The sequence below is a fragment of the Eschrichtius robustus genome, chromosome 19 (genome assembly GCF_028021215.1).
Source record: "Eschrichtius robustus isolate mEscRob2 chromosome 19, mEscRob2.pri, whole genome shotgun sequence".
Lineage (NCBI taxonomy): Eukaryota > Metazoa > Chordata > Mammalia > Artiodactyla > Eschrichtiidae > Eschrichtius > Eschrichtius robustus.
Window position 1 is genome coordinate 18,637,522 of NC_090842.1, and position 19,672 is coordinate 18,657,193.

The following is a 19,672-nucleotide window of genomic DNA, read 5'->3' on the forward strand; positions in this document are numbered from 1 at the left end:
ACTACTAAGTAATTTAAAACATTTTACTATCCAAACACCTAGATGTGAATTATGGATTGAATGCAAAATTAGCAATAATTCCAATAAAACAGAGACCCTCTGTGTAAGACTGATTGGAAGCAGCCACTGGACACTGGGATCTGGGAGGAGGGGCCCCACTGATCTGCCTCAGTTAGATCAGCAACTTTGTTTTATGAATCTGTTTTATGAATTGGGTCCCTGGGTAAGGTTTAGTTTGAACAAAGGAATTCCTCAACCCAAGAGGAATGGGAGAGTGTTGCAAGCCACTGGCCTGGTACACTCCCTGGTGAGTGGTCCAAGGTATGTCTCCCAAGGCAGGTGGTACCCCCTAGTCCTGGAGGCTGCAGACCTGACTGTCCCAGGTGTGGCCCTTGTACAAAGCCCAAACCAATTCACCTTCTTGGTTGTCAGGATACCCTGGTTGCTCTCAGGGTGGGTGGTGACGGTAAAACGGTCCCCGTTGTCACCTTCCACGATGCGGTAGGTAGCCTGCCATGCCGGTGAGTTGGGGGCATCCAGATCGGTCACAGTCAGCCTCTGCAGCTCGTGGCCCACTGCGTTCTCAGGCACACGGGCCTCGTACTGTCAGTGTGGGAAGCACAGCACAGTCAGAGCGGAGAGACGGACCACCTTGAGAGGCTGTTCCACTCGTCACCAGCTGTGAATCCTCCATCCAACTCCAGGGGCGCCCCATGCCGCTCGCCCTTTCTGGGACCGCCCAACCCACTTATTGGGGTTTCAGGGCACGCATGGATGCAGAACATCCCAAGAGTCAGCCTCACAGCTGCTGGGACAGACCACAGCAATCTTGGGCCTGCTTTCCCTACACCCAGGGGCCTGACGCTCCAGGAATCTCACTGATCTGGGTGCCCAAGGCCTCGCCATTGAGTAGTCACCTATATCTAGCTGAGATCAGAAAGGCATAAGGAAGGTGGCAAGAAGGGCTAGGTGTCTGATTGCTCTGGGGCACTGACCAGGAACTTTTTTGGAAATTCTGGAACAGGTGGCAAAGATGGGGAAATCAGCTGTTGAGAACAAATTTTTCATCAGGCCTAAACAATGCTTAGCAGTCAGAGTTACCTACAGATGGAAGGGGGTGGGTGTCACCTTGACTGGCACTGAGTCCTCTGTCACGTGAGGTGTACAAGCATTTACTGGGGGAATGTGGGCAGGTATAGGTGTGAGGTAAATTAGGACTTTCCATATCAACCAAGATTTTCGTATTGAGCACTTGTGTACCTGGGATTGTGTTAAGAACTGTACATAGATTATTTCATTTAAAACTCAGAAAAATGAAGCAGGAGACAATGGAGCATCATCTCCATTTCACAGATTAGGAAATAGGGCACAGAGAGGTTAGGTAGTTCACCTCAGGTCACACAGCTCACAAGTGCTGGGACTGGGACTTGAAGCAATGTAGGCTGGTTCCGGAGTTTCATCAGAAAGGAGAAACTTAGTCCTTCATCATCTGACGAGGGAAGAAGGAAGGAAGGGGCATTACCTTCTGGGGCTCAAACACAGGAGCGTTGTCATTGGCATCGAGGATTTCCACTACGGCCATAGCCGTGGTGCTGGAGCCGTCCCCGTTCATGTCCGTAGCCTGGATGGTCAGTGTGTACTCAGGGACTCTCTGGGGAGAAAAGGAGAGTGGAAGTGGAAGGCCACTGCGCGTTGGGCACAGCCTTGGGTGTACGTGGAGGGAAGGGGAATGTTCCTCCCTCTCAGTGTTCTCTTGATTCCTGACCCACTGCTCACCCACTGCAGGAAAGACCAAAAGCAAAGGGTGGAGGGGGAGGGGAACCGTGGATCCAAACGGTTCTCCTGGGCCTGTCATGGGATGAAGCCTGGGCATTGCCTCCTGACCCTGGGCGGATGCAGAATGGGACCTTTGAGTGTGGATTTGGGCAAAGGTATTAATTAGGGAACAGGAGGCAACTCCAATATCCATGGAGCTAATTCTGCTTTGTGGCACACACGGGACAAATCTGGGCAATGTGCGTGCTAAGTGAGCCATTCCGAGAGGAAATGAGAAAACCTGCAGAAAGTATTAAACGTCTGCATTTTACAGCTGCCTCCTCAGCCTTAACGAGATGGTTTGGCAACGTGCCACTGGCCCGAGGGAGCTGCAGGTCATCAACGTGGGACATAGCAGCAGCCATTCCCAGCTGACTTGGGTCCCCACTGCTCTGCCCTGGGCTTTGGGGGCAGAGGCTTCTGCTCTGAGCGTCAGACCCCAGCCTGGGCTAGCCTGGGCAGACAGCACCTTCCCGAAGGGCCACTTACCTCCCGGTCCAGGCCACTGGAGACGACGCTGATGGTGCCTGTGCTCCGGTGGACCGTGAACATGAGGTCCTGTGGCTCTTGACTATGGATGGAATAAGCAACCACCCCGTTGTAGGTGTTGATGGCATCGTCCTCATCCGTGGCTGTCACCTGCATCACAGAAGTGCCTGGAGGGGAGAAGGGCTGATGAGTGAGCAACCTTCCCTTCCAGCTCCGATTCCAGCCTTGCCCACTTCTGGAACTCCGAGAGGCTCCACCCTGCTCGCTGGCTTGGCCCCACGTTCCACTCGTGGCAGAGATTGCTAATTGGTGCCCATTTCCCATTCTCCCCTTCCTTCTTAGAAACATAATCCTCATAATCATTCTAGGCTGAGCACAAGCCCACCGGGAACCAAGACTATTTCGCTTCTTGCAGCTAGCTGTGGCCACGAGACTGAAATCTGACGAATGGGATATACAGCTTTGGGGGAAGCGTTTTTCTGAATTAAGGGGCTTATTCTTCCCACTCCTTCCCTCCTTCCGGATGTAATGGTCAGAGCTCCAGCAGCAACCATGAGGTAATCTTGGGAATAAAGCCAAAACAGCAGAGCAACGAGATGGAAGGAGCCTAGTTCCCCTACACGTTAAAGCACCATTCCAGCCTGGCTTGACCACCTCTAGGCTTCCTGAATACAAAGAGGGAAAAGGTTCCATATTGTTGAAGGTACTGTTTTTCTTCTGGAAATGTCTGTTATTAGCAGCCTAACCAACTCACATTTCTCTGTAATTCTCCACAACTCAGAGACAAAGGGAGAAGAGGAGCCCTCCTCACCAGCACCTGTCTTTGAGGTCATTAATGTCACCTATTTCTCTAGTCTTTTGCCAGCCCCTCTCACCCTCTTCCCCAGCCTGACAATTCATTTTCTGCTCTCTGTAAACCACATTCTAACACCTCTCTGCCTTTGCCACCCTCCTTGCAGCTGCCATTTCCCCAAAGAACCTCATTTCAGGTGCTTCATATCACACAGCAGTAGGCATGTGTTATTTCTAATCTTCACAGTTCTTTACGGTTGATATTATCCCCATTTTCAGGTGTGAAGATTGAGGCTCAGAGGTCAAGACCTTGCCCAGGGTTACAGCAGATAAAGAGACAAAATCCAGATTCAAATATAGGTCTCTGCAGCTCCAAAGCTGCAGCTGGCTGATCATCTGAAGCTTCTGGGAAATTTTCAAATACACAGATTCTGGGGCTCTACTCCAGGATCATTCTTATTCAGGGATCTTGGGATGGAGTAGGGGAATCTGGACTTTTAAGAAGATCCCAGGTGATCTGAGGCACAGCCCAGGAAATCAGGTATGAAGGGTTCTTCCAGCCTTTAAGAGTCTGGGCTGATTCCAGACGTGGACCCAAGGCCAGGTCTGGGCCCAGCAGACCTCTATAGCTGTGCCCTCCCCAGTCCTCTTACCGGGTAGTACCCCTTCCAAGACGCTCCCTCTGAAGACATCCTGGGTGAACTTGGGCTTGTGGTCATTCTGGTCTGTTACAATGATGGAGATGTTCATGGGCTCTTCCACGGAGGCACCGTTCTCCGACACAGCGTGGCCAAAGAGCTGTAGGTACACAGGCCTGGGGTCAGCCTGGCACTACCCTCCCTGGGGCCCTGCTTCTCGTTGGATGCTAAAGGCTACTTGCCTCATACTCGGCAATTTTCTCCCGGTCCAGTGGTTTATTCAACAGCAGCCAGCCCGTTTCCTTCTCTATGGTGAAGACACCCTCAGGGGGGCTGTCTGCCCCAGGCCCCGTGATGCTGTAGAAAATCTTGGTGCCTCTGTCTTTATTAGATTTGAGCTGGAAGCAAAAGAAATGTTAGCTGACAAAGTGACAAATATCTCATTATTGTAGCAAAGAACCCTCTGTGGGGAGGGGTGGAGAGGCACTGCCTGATTAGAAACTGCTCCCATCAGAGAGTTTCCCTCTGCAGGCCCCAGGGCTCAGCAGCAAGAAACCTCATATTCAGGCCTTCGAATGAGAGTCCCTGAAGACACCAATGACTCCCAGGGAGAAGGCACAGTCATACCTGATGCAGCTTCTGGGGGAAGGGACCCTTGCCATTCTCAGGGACAGATATTGGCGGGACCACCCAATCTCTCTTGCGTCTTCGCAAGATACGTTTGGATGGGGAGATCTTCAGTGCTTTCCTTTCCTGCAAGGAGAGAAGACCCCTTAACCCAGGTGTGCAAACAACTGGAACATACCCAACATCCTCTCACCTACAGGGGCTCAGGACAAGGATAGAGGCCCAGATGGGTTTATTGTAAAATAAAATTTGGAAATAATCTAAGTGTTCACTTATAGAGAAGGCCCAATTAAATACACTATAATACATCCATCTAGTGGAAATTGTATACAGCTTGAAAAATGAGGAATGTCTCTCTGTGCTGACATGGAAAGATCTTTGATATATATCCATACTTAAGTGAAAAAGAACAAGGTATGGAACAGCTTAATGTAGTTTAGTATTTTATCTAACAAACACTTACATAGGGCTTAATATGTGCCAGGCACTGTTCCACCTTTTGTGTAAAAGGGTGGGAAAATAAGGCATATATTCACATCTGCTCACATACAGACAAAGTCTGGGGGATACTAGAAGCTTATAATGGTGGTTATCTGTGAGAAGGGGATAGGCAGTGTACTGATGTATTTTTCAGTGCAAAAAGAAGGTGCAGACATGTGAATAGTATGTTAGTTTTGCATAAAAGAGAACGGAAAAGTTTATTTTATACCTATATATGATGTATATAAATATATTTAATATATAGAACAAATACATAAATTAGAAGGAAAGAAACTGGTAACAGGGTTACCTGTGTCTTCTCTTGGAGGGGTAGAGAGGGCATTAGACAGATGGGGAGAAAAAAGGGAAGGTTATTCTATAACTTTTTAATATTTAAAATTTTGAACCATGTGGATATATTAGCTGTTCAAAAAATTAAATTAAACAAAACATAGAAATATGGCCAAGAGCCTCAGGTCCATCTTCCCAAAGGTTCATGAGATGGGCAGTCCTGTGTTGGGATGGCCTTCACTTGCGGTTTACCGGCATGATATGGGAAAGAAGGAAAGGGAGGTGGGACAGGGAATTCAAGGGAGGAAGGGCACTGGGCTATTACTCACAAAGCAGCTCTGGGCCCTCCTGGCCTGACTCTGGCGGCCCCTACTGGGCAGCTGCAAGCACTACCCTGCTTAGATCGGTACCCACGCGCACAGCTATGGGCAACTGAGGTCTAACCCTGCGTCCTCTGCAGGGGTAATATGGCTCACAACAGCCACGGCAACCTCGGCCTCCTGGCCAGCAGCAAGCTGGGCATGCACAGAGAATGTCTTTCTTCTCTCCTGAAGGTAGACATGGTGTTTTACCTGGACTGTTTTGTTGTTCAGAACAGTGAAGTCATCATCAGTCAGCAGGGCCGACTCTCGCCCAGGGCACTCCATGAAAACTACTGTGGGGAAGGGAGGAAAAGAGTATTAGGAAGGAGGGGCTTCTGGAAGATACCCCATGGGAGCGAAGACCTGACAACAGCCCCCTGACTGGATCAAGGACTATTCCAAGCCACTGCAGAAGGAGACTTGGCTTACTTCCTCTGACCAGCAATGTGATCAAATATGAGTTTCAGATGGGCTTCTGACTTTGGTCTCAAGAGGGCAGATCACTTCGTGGTCTGTGGGCCGAAGAACCAAAGTCATAGATATTCAGCGACATTAGCCCCATGGAGTCTCGCGAGACATAGAGTTGACCCAAGGTCATAGCTGGAGGCAGAAGATTTTAAGCATTTCCGAAGGCTATGAGTCTACATATGCGTTGTATGCATCCTGCTACACCGTCACCCACACAGATCATTCTGGATAACCTCGGGTTGTTTCAGTCTGTCATGCTCCTTCTGAATCCTCCCTGCTTGGCCGCCCTTTAAACAAGCACTCTGAGTTAATAACTACCATTCGCTAATCCAGAGACTGGGCCCATTTCATCTTTACAACTATGCTGCCAAGGTAGGCATTAGCTCCTTTACAAAGATGAGAAAACTGAGGTTCAGAAGCCAGGTCAGCCTGACTCCAAGGCATACGCTAGAGAGTATTCACAACCAATGTTCTTACCCACCCTTCCTTGTGGCCAAAGCATGGAGTCAGGAAACCTGCCAGGGGCTACAACTGGGCCCATCGGCAACATGCCCTGTCCCAGGGGTTCCCTTAGCGCTGGCCCAGACACCAGCACTCATCAGTTTACTAGACTGCAGCACAACAAGGACCAGAGGGATAGTGCTGTGCCATGGAAAGGTCAGGGTGAGCTCTCCCAACTATCCTTTTTTGAAAAATTGTCCTTTAGTTTCAGATGATGATGACAATTGTTTTAAATAATCCTTCCCTAAAATAAGAAAGGATAACAGATGAGGGTTTTTAAACTACAAAAGTAATGTGACAGAAGCAAGAAGAACTACAGTCCTGCAGCCTGTGGAACAAAAACCACATTCACAGAAAGACAGACAAGATGAAAAGACAGAGGGCTATGTACCAGAGGAAGGAACAAGATAAAACCCCAGAAAAACAACCAAATGAAGTGGAGATAGGCAACCTTCCAGAAAAAGAACTCAGAATAATGATAGTGAAGATGATCCAGGACCTTGGAAAAAGAATGGAGGCAAAGATCGAGAAGATGCAAGAAATGTTTAACAAAGACCTAGAAGAATTCAAGAACAGAGATGAACAATACAATAACTGAAATGAAAACTACACTAGAAGGAATCAATAGCAGAACAACTGAGGCAGAAGAATGGATAAGTGACCCGGAAGACAGAATGGTGGAATTCACTGCTGCGGAACAGAAAAAAGAAAAAAGAATGAAAAGAATTGAAGACAGCCTAAGAGACCTCTGGGACAACATTCAACGTGACAACATTCGCATTATAGGGGTCCCAGAAGGAGAAGAGAGAGAGAAAGGACCAGAGAAAATATTTGAAGAGATTATAGTCGAAAACTTCCTTAATGTGGGAAAGGAAATAGCCACCCAAGTCCAGGAAGTGCAGCAAGTCCCATACAGGATAAACCCAAGGAGAAACACGCCGAGACACACAGCAATCAAATTGGCAAAAATTAAAGACAAAGAAAAATTATTGAAAGCAGCAAGGGAAAAATGACAAATAACATACAAGGGAACTCCCATAAGGTTAACAGCTGATTTCTCAGCAGAAACTCTACAAGCCAGAAGGGAGTGGCATGATATACTTAAAGCGATGAAAGGGAAGAACCTACAACCAAGATTACCCGGCAAGCACCTCATTCAGATTCGATGGAGAAATCAAAAGCTTTACAGACAAGCAAAAGCTAAGAGAATTCAGCACCACCAAACCAGCTCTACAACAAATGCTAAAGGAACTTCTCTAAGTGGGAAACACAAGAGAAGAAAAGGACCTACAAAAACAAACCCAAAACAATTAAGAAAATGGTCATAGGAACATACATATCGATAATTACCTTAAACGGGAATGGATTAAATGCTCCAACCAAAAGACACAGGCTTGCTGAATGGATATAAAAACAAGACCCATATATATGCTGTCTACAAAAGACCCACTTCAGACCTAGGGACACACACAGACTGAAAGTGAAGGGATGGAAAAAGATATTCCATGCAAATGGAAATCAAAAGAAAGCTGGAGTAGCAATACTCATATCAGATAAAACAGACTTTAAAATAAAGAATGTTACAAGAGAAGGAATGACACTACATAATGATCAAGGGATCAATCCAAGAAGAAGATATAACAATTATAAATATATATGCACCCAACACAGGAGCACCTCAATACATAAGGCAACTGCTAACAGCTATAAAAGAGGAAATCGACAGTAACACAATAATAGTGGGGGACTTTAACACCTCACTTACACCAATGGACAGATCATCCAAAATGAAAATAAATAAGGAAACAGAAGCTTTAAATGACACAATAGACCAGATAGATTTAATTGATATTTATAGGACATTCCATCCAAAAACAGCAGATTACACTTTCTTCTCAAGTGCACACAGAACATTCTCCAGGATAGATCACATCTTGGGTCACAAATCCTCAGTAAGTTTAAGAAAACTGAAATCATATCAAGCATCTTTTCTGACCACAGCGCTATGAGATTAGAAATGAATTACAGGGAAAAAAACGTAAAAAACACAAACACATGGAGGCTAAACAATATGTTACTAAATAACCAAGAGATCACTGAAGAAATCAAAGAGGAAATCAAAAAATACCTAGAGACAAATGACAATGAAAACACGACGATCCAAAACCTATGGGATGCAGCAAAAGCAGGGAGTTTATAGCTATACAAGCCTACCTCAAGAAACAAGAAAAATCTCAAATAAACAATCTAACCTTACACCTAAAGGAACTAGAGAAAGAAGAACAAACAAAACCCAAAGTTAGCAGAAGGAAAGAAATCATAAAGATCAGAGCAGAAATAAATGAAATAGAAACAAAGAAAACAATAGCAAAGATAAATAAAACTAAAAGCTGGTTCTTTGAGAAGATAAACAACAACAACAAAAAGTAATATGAACATGATGAAGTATTCAAACAGTATATAAGAGTATAACATTAAAAAGTAGAATTCCAAATAATATCCAGACTATACAATGAACTCCTAAAACTCCAGAACAACAAAAAACAAACAACCCAATTTTAAAAAAATAAATAAAAAGGCAAAGGAGTTGAAAAGACATTTCTTCAAATAAGGTATACAAATGGCCAATAAGCATATGAAAAAATGCTCAATATCATTAGTCACTAGGGAAATACAAATCAAAATCACAATGAGATACCACTTCATACCTACTAGGGTGGCAAAAAAAAAAAAAAAAGTAAATAACGAGTGTTGGCAAGAAGTAAAGACATAGGAACCCTCCTGCACTGGGAATGTGAAATGGTGCAGCCACTGTGAAAAACAGTTTGGTGGCTCCTCAGAAGGTAAACATAAAATTACCACATGATCCAGCAATTCTACCTTTAGGCGTATACCCAAAAGAACTGAAGTAGGATCTCAAACAGATACTTGTACACATATTTTCATAGTATCACTATTCACAATCGCCAAAAGATGGAAACAACACAAGTGTCCATCAAGAGATGAATAGATAAACACAATGTGTTCTATACATACAATGGAATATTATTCAGTCTTTAAAAGGAATAAAGTTCTGACACATGCTGCAACATGGAAGAATCTTGAAAACATTATGCTAAGTAAGATAAGCTAGTCACAAAAGGGCAAATACTGCATGAGTCCACTTATATGAGGTACCTAGAATACTCAAATTAATAGACATAGAAAGTAGAATAGAAGTTACCAGGGGCTGGAGAGAGAGGGGAATGGGTAGTTATTGTTTAATGGGTACAGAGTTTCTGTTTGGGATGATGAAAAAGTTCTGGAGACGGACTATGGTGATGGTTGCACAACAATTTGAACGTACTTAACGTCACCGAATTGTTTAAAATGGTTAAAATGGTCAAATTTTATGTTATGCATATTTTACCTCAATTAAAAAAAAAGTAGAAGTCTGATGTGGGAGTGTAAAATGGGATAGTCATTTTGGAAAACTGTTGGGCAGTATTTGCTGAAGCTAAATATACACGTTCCCCAAGACCCAGCAATTTTACTTTGAGGTATAGACCCAACAAAGATACATCCACTAGGGCTTCCCTGGTGGCGCAGTGGTTGAGAATCTGCCTGCCAATGCAGGGGACACGGGTTGGAGCCCTGGTCTGGGAAGATCCCACATGCCGCGGAGCAACTAGGCCGGTGAGCCACAATTACTGAGCCTGCGCGTCTGGAGCCTGTGCCCCGCAACAAGAGAGGCCACGAGAGTGAGAGGCCCGCGCACCGCGATGAAGAGTGGCCCCCGCTTGCCACAACTAGAGAAAGCCCTCGCACAGAAACGAAGACCCAACACAGCCAAAATAAATAAATAAATTAAAAAAAAAAAAAAAGATACATCCACTAAAAGACAAGTATTATAATATTCACAGCAGCACTGTCTATAATAGCTAAAGACTGGAAATAGCCCAAATGTCCATCAAGGTAGAATGAATAGAACTATGGTGGAATATTCATATAATGAAATGAGTCAACCACAAGGACATACAACAACATGAATGAATCTTACAAACACGGTTGAGTGACAGAAGCCAGATACAAGAGAGGACACGTGTATGATTCCATTAACATGAAGTTCAAAAGCAGGTAAAACTAACTTGGGTGAAAGAACTTAAGACACTGGCCATCTTTTGGGGAGAGGGTTAGTGCATGGAGGGGAGGAAGATGGAGGGCTTAAAAGCATACAGAGCTGCCTTCAGCTCCCCAGAGCCCCAGAGCTCACACACAGAGGCAGGTTCCTTCGTGGGAAGGCTGGAGTGTGCCCCTGAGAAAGAGAAGATTGCTTAGATACCAGCCCTGCCTCCTTGACGACATCCCCACTGAGGAGTCATGGGCTGTGACAACATGCTCGGCCGGTGGGAGGAGGGGAAAGAGGGATCTCGGCCTGAGTCAGTTCCAAAGGGTCCCAGGGGCAGGGAGATTCCCAGGGTGACCCTGCCCTTTACCTCCAGCACACAGCTTTGTACTCTCATCTTCTGAGGAATCTTGCTTTGCCTTTGGGCTAAAAAAGACCAGGAATGATATGTGGCAGAGTTTAAATTATCTTAATATAGGGCAAAAGTTAAATAATCTATGGGGCATTCACTCCATGGTTTTTTTATCCAGCTATGCAAAATGTAAGCAGAATGTAGAACTGCATATATAGTATATGTAACTATGCACAGGAAAAAATTTTAAAAAGACTGGAAGGAAATGAAGCTTCCCTGTGACTGGGGTTACCAGCTACTTATTATCTTTATTTTTCTGTAGGTCCAAGTTTTCTCTTAACATGAATTGTGTTCCCCCTCAAATTCATGTGTTGAAGTCCTAATACCTCAGAATGTGATTATATTTGGAAAAAGGGCCTTTAAAGAGGTGATTAAATTAAAATGAGGTTATTAGGGTGGGCCCTAATCCAGTATGACGAGTGTCCTTATAAGAGGAGGAGGAAATTTGGACACAGACAATTACAGAGAGAAGACTATGTACAGACACATGGAGAAGACAGCCATCTACAAGCTAAGGAGAGAGGCCTCAACAGAAACCAGCCCTGCTGACACCTTGATCTTGGACTTCTAGCCTCCTGAGTTGTGAGAAAATAAATTTCTGTGTTTAAGTCCCCAGTCTGTGTTCCTTTGTTTCAGCAGCCCTAGCAAACGAATACAGCAAGCACCAGTCTCAAGAGTCGAGAGTCATTTCCATCATGAATTACTATTATTAACAGCTAACATTTGTTTGCTTTTTTTAATCTGTATGAATTTTAAAAATAAATTTATTTATTTATGGCTGTATTGGGTCTTTGTTGCTGTGTGCGGATTTTCTCTAGTTGCGGCGAGCGGGGACTACTCTTCGTTGCGGTGCGCGGGCTTCTCATTGCGGTGGCTTCTCTTGCTGTGGAGCATGGACTCTAGGCGCGCGGGCTTCAGTAGTTGCGGCACACAGGCTCAGTAGTTGTGGCTCGCGGGCTCTAGAGCGCAGGCTCAGTAGTTGTGGTGCACGGGCTTAGTTGCTCCACAGCATGTGGGATCTTCCCGGACCAGGGCTCGAACCCGTGTCCCCTGCCTTGGCAGGCGGATTCTTAACCACTGCGCCACCAGGGAAGCCCTAACGTTTGTATACTTTCTCATTTAATCTTCACCAAGCACCCAATAAAGTAGATTTTAACGCCCATTTTCTAAATTGGGAAAATGAGAGGTTAAATGAATTCACTGAAGTTACATAGCTAGGAAATGGAAGGGCCAGAAGTGGTACCTAGACCTGTCTAGATTGAGTCGTTTATATAATATGGTTATATTATCTTTCTGACACACCTGAGAGTTTGTTTTCTTATCTCCTCCCTAACCCCCACCACCTGTGGTCCTTCTCCATCTATTGAAATAGCAAAGATTGATTTTTAGATGCTCAGTGAGGCAGTGTGATATCTGGAGAAAAGTACTAGACTCGGGGATAATAACAGTAACTCTCTTACAGGTAGTTGTGAGGATTAAATGAGAATAAATGTAAAGAACTGACAAATAGGATGCATTATGGCCAGGTCTGCTGTTAATACTATTAATAGCGATGGAGACCCCATTCTTGTGCAGGCACTGACCTTAACTTGATGGGTGATCCTGGGAAAGGCACTTGAATTCTGTGGGCCCCAGAATCAACTGTTTGCTGAAGTTTTTGTTTTGTTTTGTTTTGTTTTTTGGCCATGCCGCATGGTTTGCGGGATCTTAGTTCCCCGACCAGGGATCGAACCCGCGCCCTTGGTAGTGAAAGTGCGGAGTCCTAACCACTGGACCTCCAGGGAATTCCCATGTTTGCTGAAGCTTTGAGCCTAAGGCCTGTCTTCCCTTGGTTTGAAGGGAGAGAAGCATGTTATTAAAAGATGTATTCAAGAATAGTAGGGGCTTCCAAGGTGGCGCAGTGGTTGAGAATCCGCCTGCCAATGCAGGGGATACAGGTTCGAGCCCTGGTCCAGGAAGATCCCACACGCCGCGGAGCAACTAAGCCCGTGCGTCACAACCACTCAGTCTGCGCTCTAGAGCCCACGAGCCACAACTACTGAAGCCCACGTGCCACAGCTACTGAAGCCTGTGCACCTAGAGCCCGCGCTCCGCAACAAGAGAAGCCACAGCAATGAGAAGCCCGCACAACGCAACGAAGAGTAGCCCCTGCTCGCCACAACTAAAGAAAGCCTGCACCCAGCAACCAAGACCCAACGCAGCCAAAAATAAATAAATTAATTAGTTAAAAAAAATAATAATGGGACCAAAAACACTTTCTCCTTGATGTAAAAAGAAGACGAAAAGCTTAAAAGGGAATACCTAAACTCACTAGGTGATTCAGCATTGCTTAAAGCTGTGTTAAGGACACATGCAAAGGTCCCTCAAAACTCTGTTAGTTGGAACCATCAGCATGTTGATGCAGAACTTGAATTAACTTATTAGGAATTTAGGTTTTCTCATTTGGAAGATGAAAATTAGACTTCACAGAGTCATCTTGAATATCAAATAAGATAAAACCACAAAACCACAAATTTGTAAACCCCAGAACTTTATACGGACTCATACCACATGAGGAAATGGGGGTTCAGAGGTGACATGGCTTGCCCAACATCATACAGCTAGTGAGTGGAATTAGAATTAGAACTCGGGGTGGTCATATTCTAAAGTCAGGTTCTTCAACGCAGCATCCATCAAGAACTAGTAGAGGGGCTTCCCTGGTGGCGCAGTGGTTGAGAATCTGCCTGCTAATGCAGGGGACACGGGTCCGAGCCCTGGTCTGGGAAGATCCCACATGCCGCGGAGCAACTAGGCCCGTGAGCCACAACTACTGAGCCTGCGCGTCTGGAGCCTGTGCTCCGCAACAAGAGAGGCCGCGATAGTGAGAGGCCCGTGCACCGCGATGAAGAGTGGCCCCTGCTTGCCACAACTAGAGAAAGCCCTCGCACAGAAACGAAGACCCAACACAGCCAAAAATAGATAAATAAAATTAATTAAAAAAAAAAAAAAAAGAACTAGTAGAGTGTTTCCTAAGTGCCCAACATTCTTCTAAATACTAGGGATGCATCAGGGAAAAAAATGTGTTTCTTCAAGTACCTTTAAGTTCTTATAGGATACTGCCTCCTGTCCAAAATCACCTTTCCACAGCTATCTACCAAACTAATCAATAATGCATTGATTGTAATAGCAAAAGTCCAGACAACCTAAATGTCCATCAATGACAGATTAACTTTGTGTAATGATAACATCTATACGAGAACACTATGCAGCCATAAAAAGCTGTAAAAGATAAGGAAGCCCCTATGTATTGACATGGAAAGATCTCTAAGACATATTGTTAATTAAAAAAAAAAAAAAGATATGGGGACCTCCCTGGTGGTCCAGCAGTTAAGGCTCTGTGCTCCCAATGCAGGGAGCCTGGGTTTGATCCCTGGTCAAGGAACTAGATCCCACATGCCGCAACGAAGATCTCCAACGCGGCAACAAAGATCCCATGTGCTGCAACTAAAGACCCGGTGCAGCTAAATTAATTAATTAATTAATTAATTTTTTAAAAAGATATGGAGAAATGTAGTCTATGATAACATTTGTATTTTAAAATAAATACTTCTGGAAGGTGACCCAAAAAACTGGGCTTATGGGTGGAGAAGCTAGTAGCTAAGGAACAGGAAAGATACTTTTTACCGTGTACCTTTCTGAATTTTGACCCACGTGAATGCATTAGCTAGCTATTCAAACACTGATAAAAAATAAAAATTAACTGTCACTTTTCCCATTCTTAAAACAGCCCTCTTCCTAAGGGAAGGTCTTCAGCTAGCAGAGGGGCTGGCCAGATAAGCCTGTCAGGTTTTTCACTTAATGAGTGCCTCTCAATGAACTCTCCAATCCTCTCCCACCAAGTTACCCAGCAGGGGGCTAATGCCTTAATCCCCCAAACTCTAAAAGCTGCCAGAAACCCAGAAACCGTCTTCCTGCTGTCCACAAAATCTGCCCACCAGGAATGTACGGTACACTTCACTACCCTGTTTGCTGGCACATTTCCATTGTTTTATGGGTCCAAACATTTGTAGCACAGTATCTGGGCTGTCCATCTATTCTTAGAGGGGACAGTGCCAACAATCAAGGAGAAGTCAGTAGTCAGGTACTTCAATTGTACGTGCCTCCCACGCAGGCTGCACATTCCAGCTGCCCCATCAGCCCTCAGCCACGTTCAGCTGGATGCAGAATACAACCAAGGGGCATGAGTCAGGCAGGCAGGAACAAGCTTCAAAGACCCACTCTGCCCGAGACACCCAGCTAAGTGTTTTCTTATCCAAGTCCTCAAAAAATAACCCACCAGGTAGATACTACTCCCCTATTCTGACAACTCAGGAAACAAGAGACTGCCCTGGGGTTGAAGTGCCTCAGGAAGCAGCTTCAGAGAGGAGAGCAAAGTATACGAAGCCCCACAACTCGGAAGCAGCAGGACCAGATTTCAAATCCTAAAGGCAGAGGCAGAATATGGGATTTGGAGTCCAAAAGACTTGGTGAAGAAGAATATGGGATTTGGAGTCCAAAAGACTTGGGTGATGAAGAATATGGGATTTGGAGTCCAAAAGACTTGGGTTCACATCCATGTCGTGTGAACATACATACAGAAGCTGTTTTCTCATCTGGAAAATGGGAATAATACCTACCTCATAAGATTATTGGGAGGAATAAGTGGGATAATGTTCACACAGCACTGAGCACTGTGTCTGGCCCAGAGTAAGCCCTCAATACAAGCGACTTTTAGCCTACTCACAATTAACCAGGGCTTCTGACTCCAAGTCCATGCCTCTCTCTACACCATAGAGAAACCATCTCTCAGAGTGGGCATGGGGTGAGTTACAGCCATGTGCTTTACCTAAGGGCTGATGCACGGAAGGGAAAAGGGGATACACAGCACCAAAGAACATAACGGGGAGCTGGCTCAGTCTGCATCTGGAGAGGACTGTTTCGTAGGGGGTGCTCCATGGTTTACTGGGAGAGGCAGAGGATGGAGATCTCACAGCCAATCTGACCTGCCCAGGGAAACTCGCTGAGGCACCTGTAGAAACATGAGCAGTTTTCTTTGTAAGCCATGAGTCACACAGAGGCTGGTAAACGGTAAGCCCTGAGGCAGATCATTACAACTTCCTCCCAGATGCTTCTTGGCTCTACTGGCTTGTATCACTGGTTTCAAAATGAAGTTGATCCGAAACCAGGTCTCATCATTACTCACCCCCCTTCTACCGTACCTTCTCACAGCTAGTGAAGGAAGCTGATTCCCGTTCCTGACTGCAGCCTAGCTCCACAAGGCCACAAATCTTGGCCAAGTCATGGAGGCATGAATGGGCTCGTGTCAAACTCTTTCTGGGACAAGTTGGTGAGCACTGACGAGCACATGGGGCAATAGTTCAGATCTTAAGGCTGAAAAACAGAGACGTAAACATAGCTCTTACTTCCACACCCACCTAAGACCTTAAAGTCATTTGACAGCTTTAAACTCAGTTTCTTCCACAGAGGTTCTGAACCATAACGTCGATGAACCTGATGAAGATGTAGGTATTTGTACCAATATAAACTGATAGGTTTCAGCACTGAGTCTGAACATACAATTCCTACAATACTGTTGGGGAAGGGAGTTAGTAACCTGAGACAGCTTCTAGAGATTTTTTTTTTTTTTTAAATCAGAGCTCTGTGTATCTGCACTAGATAGAAACATCCAATGGAACCAGGAGTCCCTGGCCTGTGCTCAGAGCTCCTCTCTAAAGACCATCCTGCCAAGCCTGGCCTCAGATCCTGAGCTGGCGCCACTATAAAACTTGGGCAAGAAGGGTTGAGTCCCTGGAGTACTAAAGCTGTTGAAAGAAGAAAGCTTTTTAAATAGACTTTTAAGAATTAATGAATATTAGGCTGGGAACTCATCCCAGGCCTGCTTTTAGGTTGGAATTGCCTAGATACTTCCAACTCTCAAGGAAACACCCATGAAGGTCAGAAGCTTGTCTTCTCAGCCATGACATAGAGGTGCTATGTAGTCCCAATGTCCAACCTTACTGGATGTTCTGGCAAAATAAAACCACCATCTCTCAGGGGTAAATGTCCTTCAAGTGATCAACACTTGATCACTTGATCACTTGACAGTTTTCCTTTTGATCTTTGGGCATTTTAATGAGAAGGGAAGAGTAATATCAGTTTGAAAGTGTTGTGGCCAAAAGGCATCTTGTTGGGGAATGAGGGAGACACTGTCAAAGGTGTTTCCATTCTAGCTAGGTCTAGAGACACACCTAGCTTATAAAGTAAACAAACCTGTCCTTGTAGCTATCACTACTTTCTGTTAAGGGAGTGGGATAAGAAGGTGCAAGGGGAAAGTATGTGGCATTGCCTTGAAAGAAGATTCTGGCATTTTCCTGAGTAAAACTACCCGTAGAAAAAAGTTCACTTACTAAGAAATACAAATTAAAAGGACAAGTGTTGTGAAATACTTAGGGAATGGATGCTGCTATATATTGTAAGGGGGTGGGGGAAACGTAGATCGACACAAACTTTTGGGCAATTAAGGCTTAAACAAGTCCTTCAACCCAAGAATTGTGCCAGGAAGTCATCCAAGATGTGACAAAACCATACCTGCACGGATGTTCATGACTGTTGCTTAGTGTTTAAAAAAAAAGTCTCAACAACTTAACTTTCAACAGAATACTTAATTACGTGTGCTACAGTCACTCAAATGCCTCACCTACAGCCTTAAATACTGTAAAAAAAGTATCAAGGAAAAACAGTGCTCTGCTCAGGGGGAAAAAGTCACAAAACAGCCATTTATTTATTTATTTATTTATTTATATTGGAGTAAAATTGCTTTACAATGTTGTGTTAGTTTCTGCTGTACAATGAAGTGAATCGGCTATATGTATACCTATATCCACTCCCTCTTGGACCTCCCTCCCCACCCTTTCCCCCCATCTAGATCATCACAGAGCACCCAGCTGATCTCCCTGTGCTATACAGCAGGTTCCCACTAGCTATCTATTTTACACATGGTAGTCTATTTATGTCAAACGTAAACTCCCACTTCGTCCCACCCTCCACTTCCCTCCCTGTGTCCACATGTCCATTCTCTACGTCTATGTCTCTAGTCCTGCCCTACAAATAGGTTCATCTGTACCATTTTTCTAGATTCCACATATATGCGTTAATATACAATATTTACAAAATAGCCACTTATAGTTTATAGCCTGAGCCTGACAATCATAAAATATTAGTATCTTTATACTCGTTAGAAGAAGGGGGGGTGGTGGAGCCTTGGCACCAGGAAGGCAGACTAGCTCTCCCCAGAACCAATGACTTTCCAGGCCAAAGAAGCCCAAGAGGGACTTCCTGGTGGCGCAGTGGTTAAGAATCCACCTGCCAGTGCAGGGGACGTAGGTTCGATCCCTGGTCTGGGAAGATACCATGTGCCGCAGAGCAACTAAGCCCGTGCACCACAACTACTGAGCCTGCGCTCTAGAGTCCGCATGCCACAACTACTGAGCCCATGAGCCACAACTACTGAAGCCCACACGCCTAGAGCCTGTGCTCCGCAACAAGAGAAGCCACCGCAATGAGAAGCCTGCGCACCACAACGAAGAGTAGCCCCCACTTGCTGCAACTAGGGAAAGCCTGCGCGCAGCAACGAAGACCCAACACAGCCAAAAATAAATAAATAAATAAGTTTATTGAAAAAAAAAAGAAGTCCAAGGTGGTGGAGGGTGAGCAGAATCTGATCTGAGGAGACTAATGGGCAGCGGCTGCAAGGCATGCGGGCGGGGGGTGGGGGGGCGGAGGGGGGACATGGGGAGCCCGCGAGGCATGCTAGGACCCCAAGGGGCTATCCCGTGGCATGCCGGGAGATAAAGCACCCCACGTGTCCTGCCACAGCCGTTTGTCGCCCTCAGAGGAGCCAGACTGATTCCCTAAAGCAGAGAGCAGTGCAAGTGGACCTGCCTCCCTGGGTGTTCGTGATGATCCGTCACCACAAGATCACCACCTTGGGGGATGCTAGGAAGTCAAGCACGGTGCTGGAGCTGAAGCGCTTGGTGAAAGGCATTCTTAAGTGGCCACCGGCGGCGCAAGGAGCAGCTTTACACAGATGACAGCTCCTGGACAAGAGCATGACCCTGGGGGAGCGTGGCTACACCTGGCAGACGCCTCCATCTATACACCATTCACCCTGGACCTGGATCTTCCTGCAGATGGCGCCGATGGGGCATTTGAGGCCCTCAGCCTGTAGCCCTGCTCTGATCCACTGAAGTAGAATATGAAGCTGGATTGTCAGGAATGCCAGGCAGGAGGGCGAGCTGTGGGGCAATGAAGCAATGGGACTCGGGCCCTCTCCTTCAGATATCTTCAAGGAAGACTTGATTACGGAAATGGACCTGGAAGATCTATTAAAAATGTTCATTTGAAATGACTAAGGTCCTTTATGGGTGGTGGACCTCCATTCTGCTTATCTTCCAGTTTTTCCATAGTAAACATGTATTTGATTTGCAATCAGAATGAGACGTTGTGATTTTTCCCCCCTCTGACTAGTATATGGCAACCCCATGTTGTTAAGGAGAAAGCAATTCTTTCTAGGGGAGTTTTGCCTCTCTGCAGAAAGCTCTTTGGAAAGATCTCCATTACTCAGGTTCTTCCTCACGCTTGGGAGCTGGGTCCTCCCTTATAATCCCCAGAGAGA

At 45.5% G+C, this 19,672-nt stretch overlaps 1 protein-coding gene across 4 annotated transcripts in view; it reads right to left on the reverse strand.

Annotated features, from left to right (window-relative positions):
* Positions 1-19,672, reverse strand: part of CDH3 (cadherin 3) — a 105,773-nt gene that overhangs the window by 12,480 nt on the left and 73,621 nt on the right. For 3 of the 4 annotated variants that reach the window (XM_068528385.1, XM_068528383.1, XM_068528384.1), the window contains 7 exons: positions 5,705-5,787; positions 4,362-4,487; positions 3,977-4,132; positions 3,750-3,894; positions 2,305-2,471; positions 1,523-1,651; positions 418-603 (listed from right to left, as the gene is read on the reverse strand). In XM_068528385.1, coding sequence (XP_068384486.1) covers positions 418-603; positions 1,523-1,651; positions 2,305-2,471; positions 3,750-3,894; positions 3,977-4,132; positions 4,362-4,487; positions 5,705-5,787 — 992 coding nt within the window. Of the gene's footprint in view, positions 1-417; positions 604-1,522; positions 1,652-2,304; positions 2,472-3,749; positions 3,895-3,976; positions 4,133-4,361; positions 4,488-5,704; positions 5,788-15,844; positions 15,950-19,672 lie in introns of those variants that run through there. The other variant, XM_068528386.1, reaches the window with a different exon arrangement.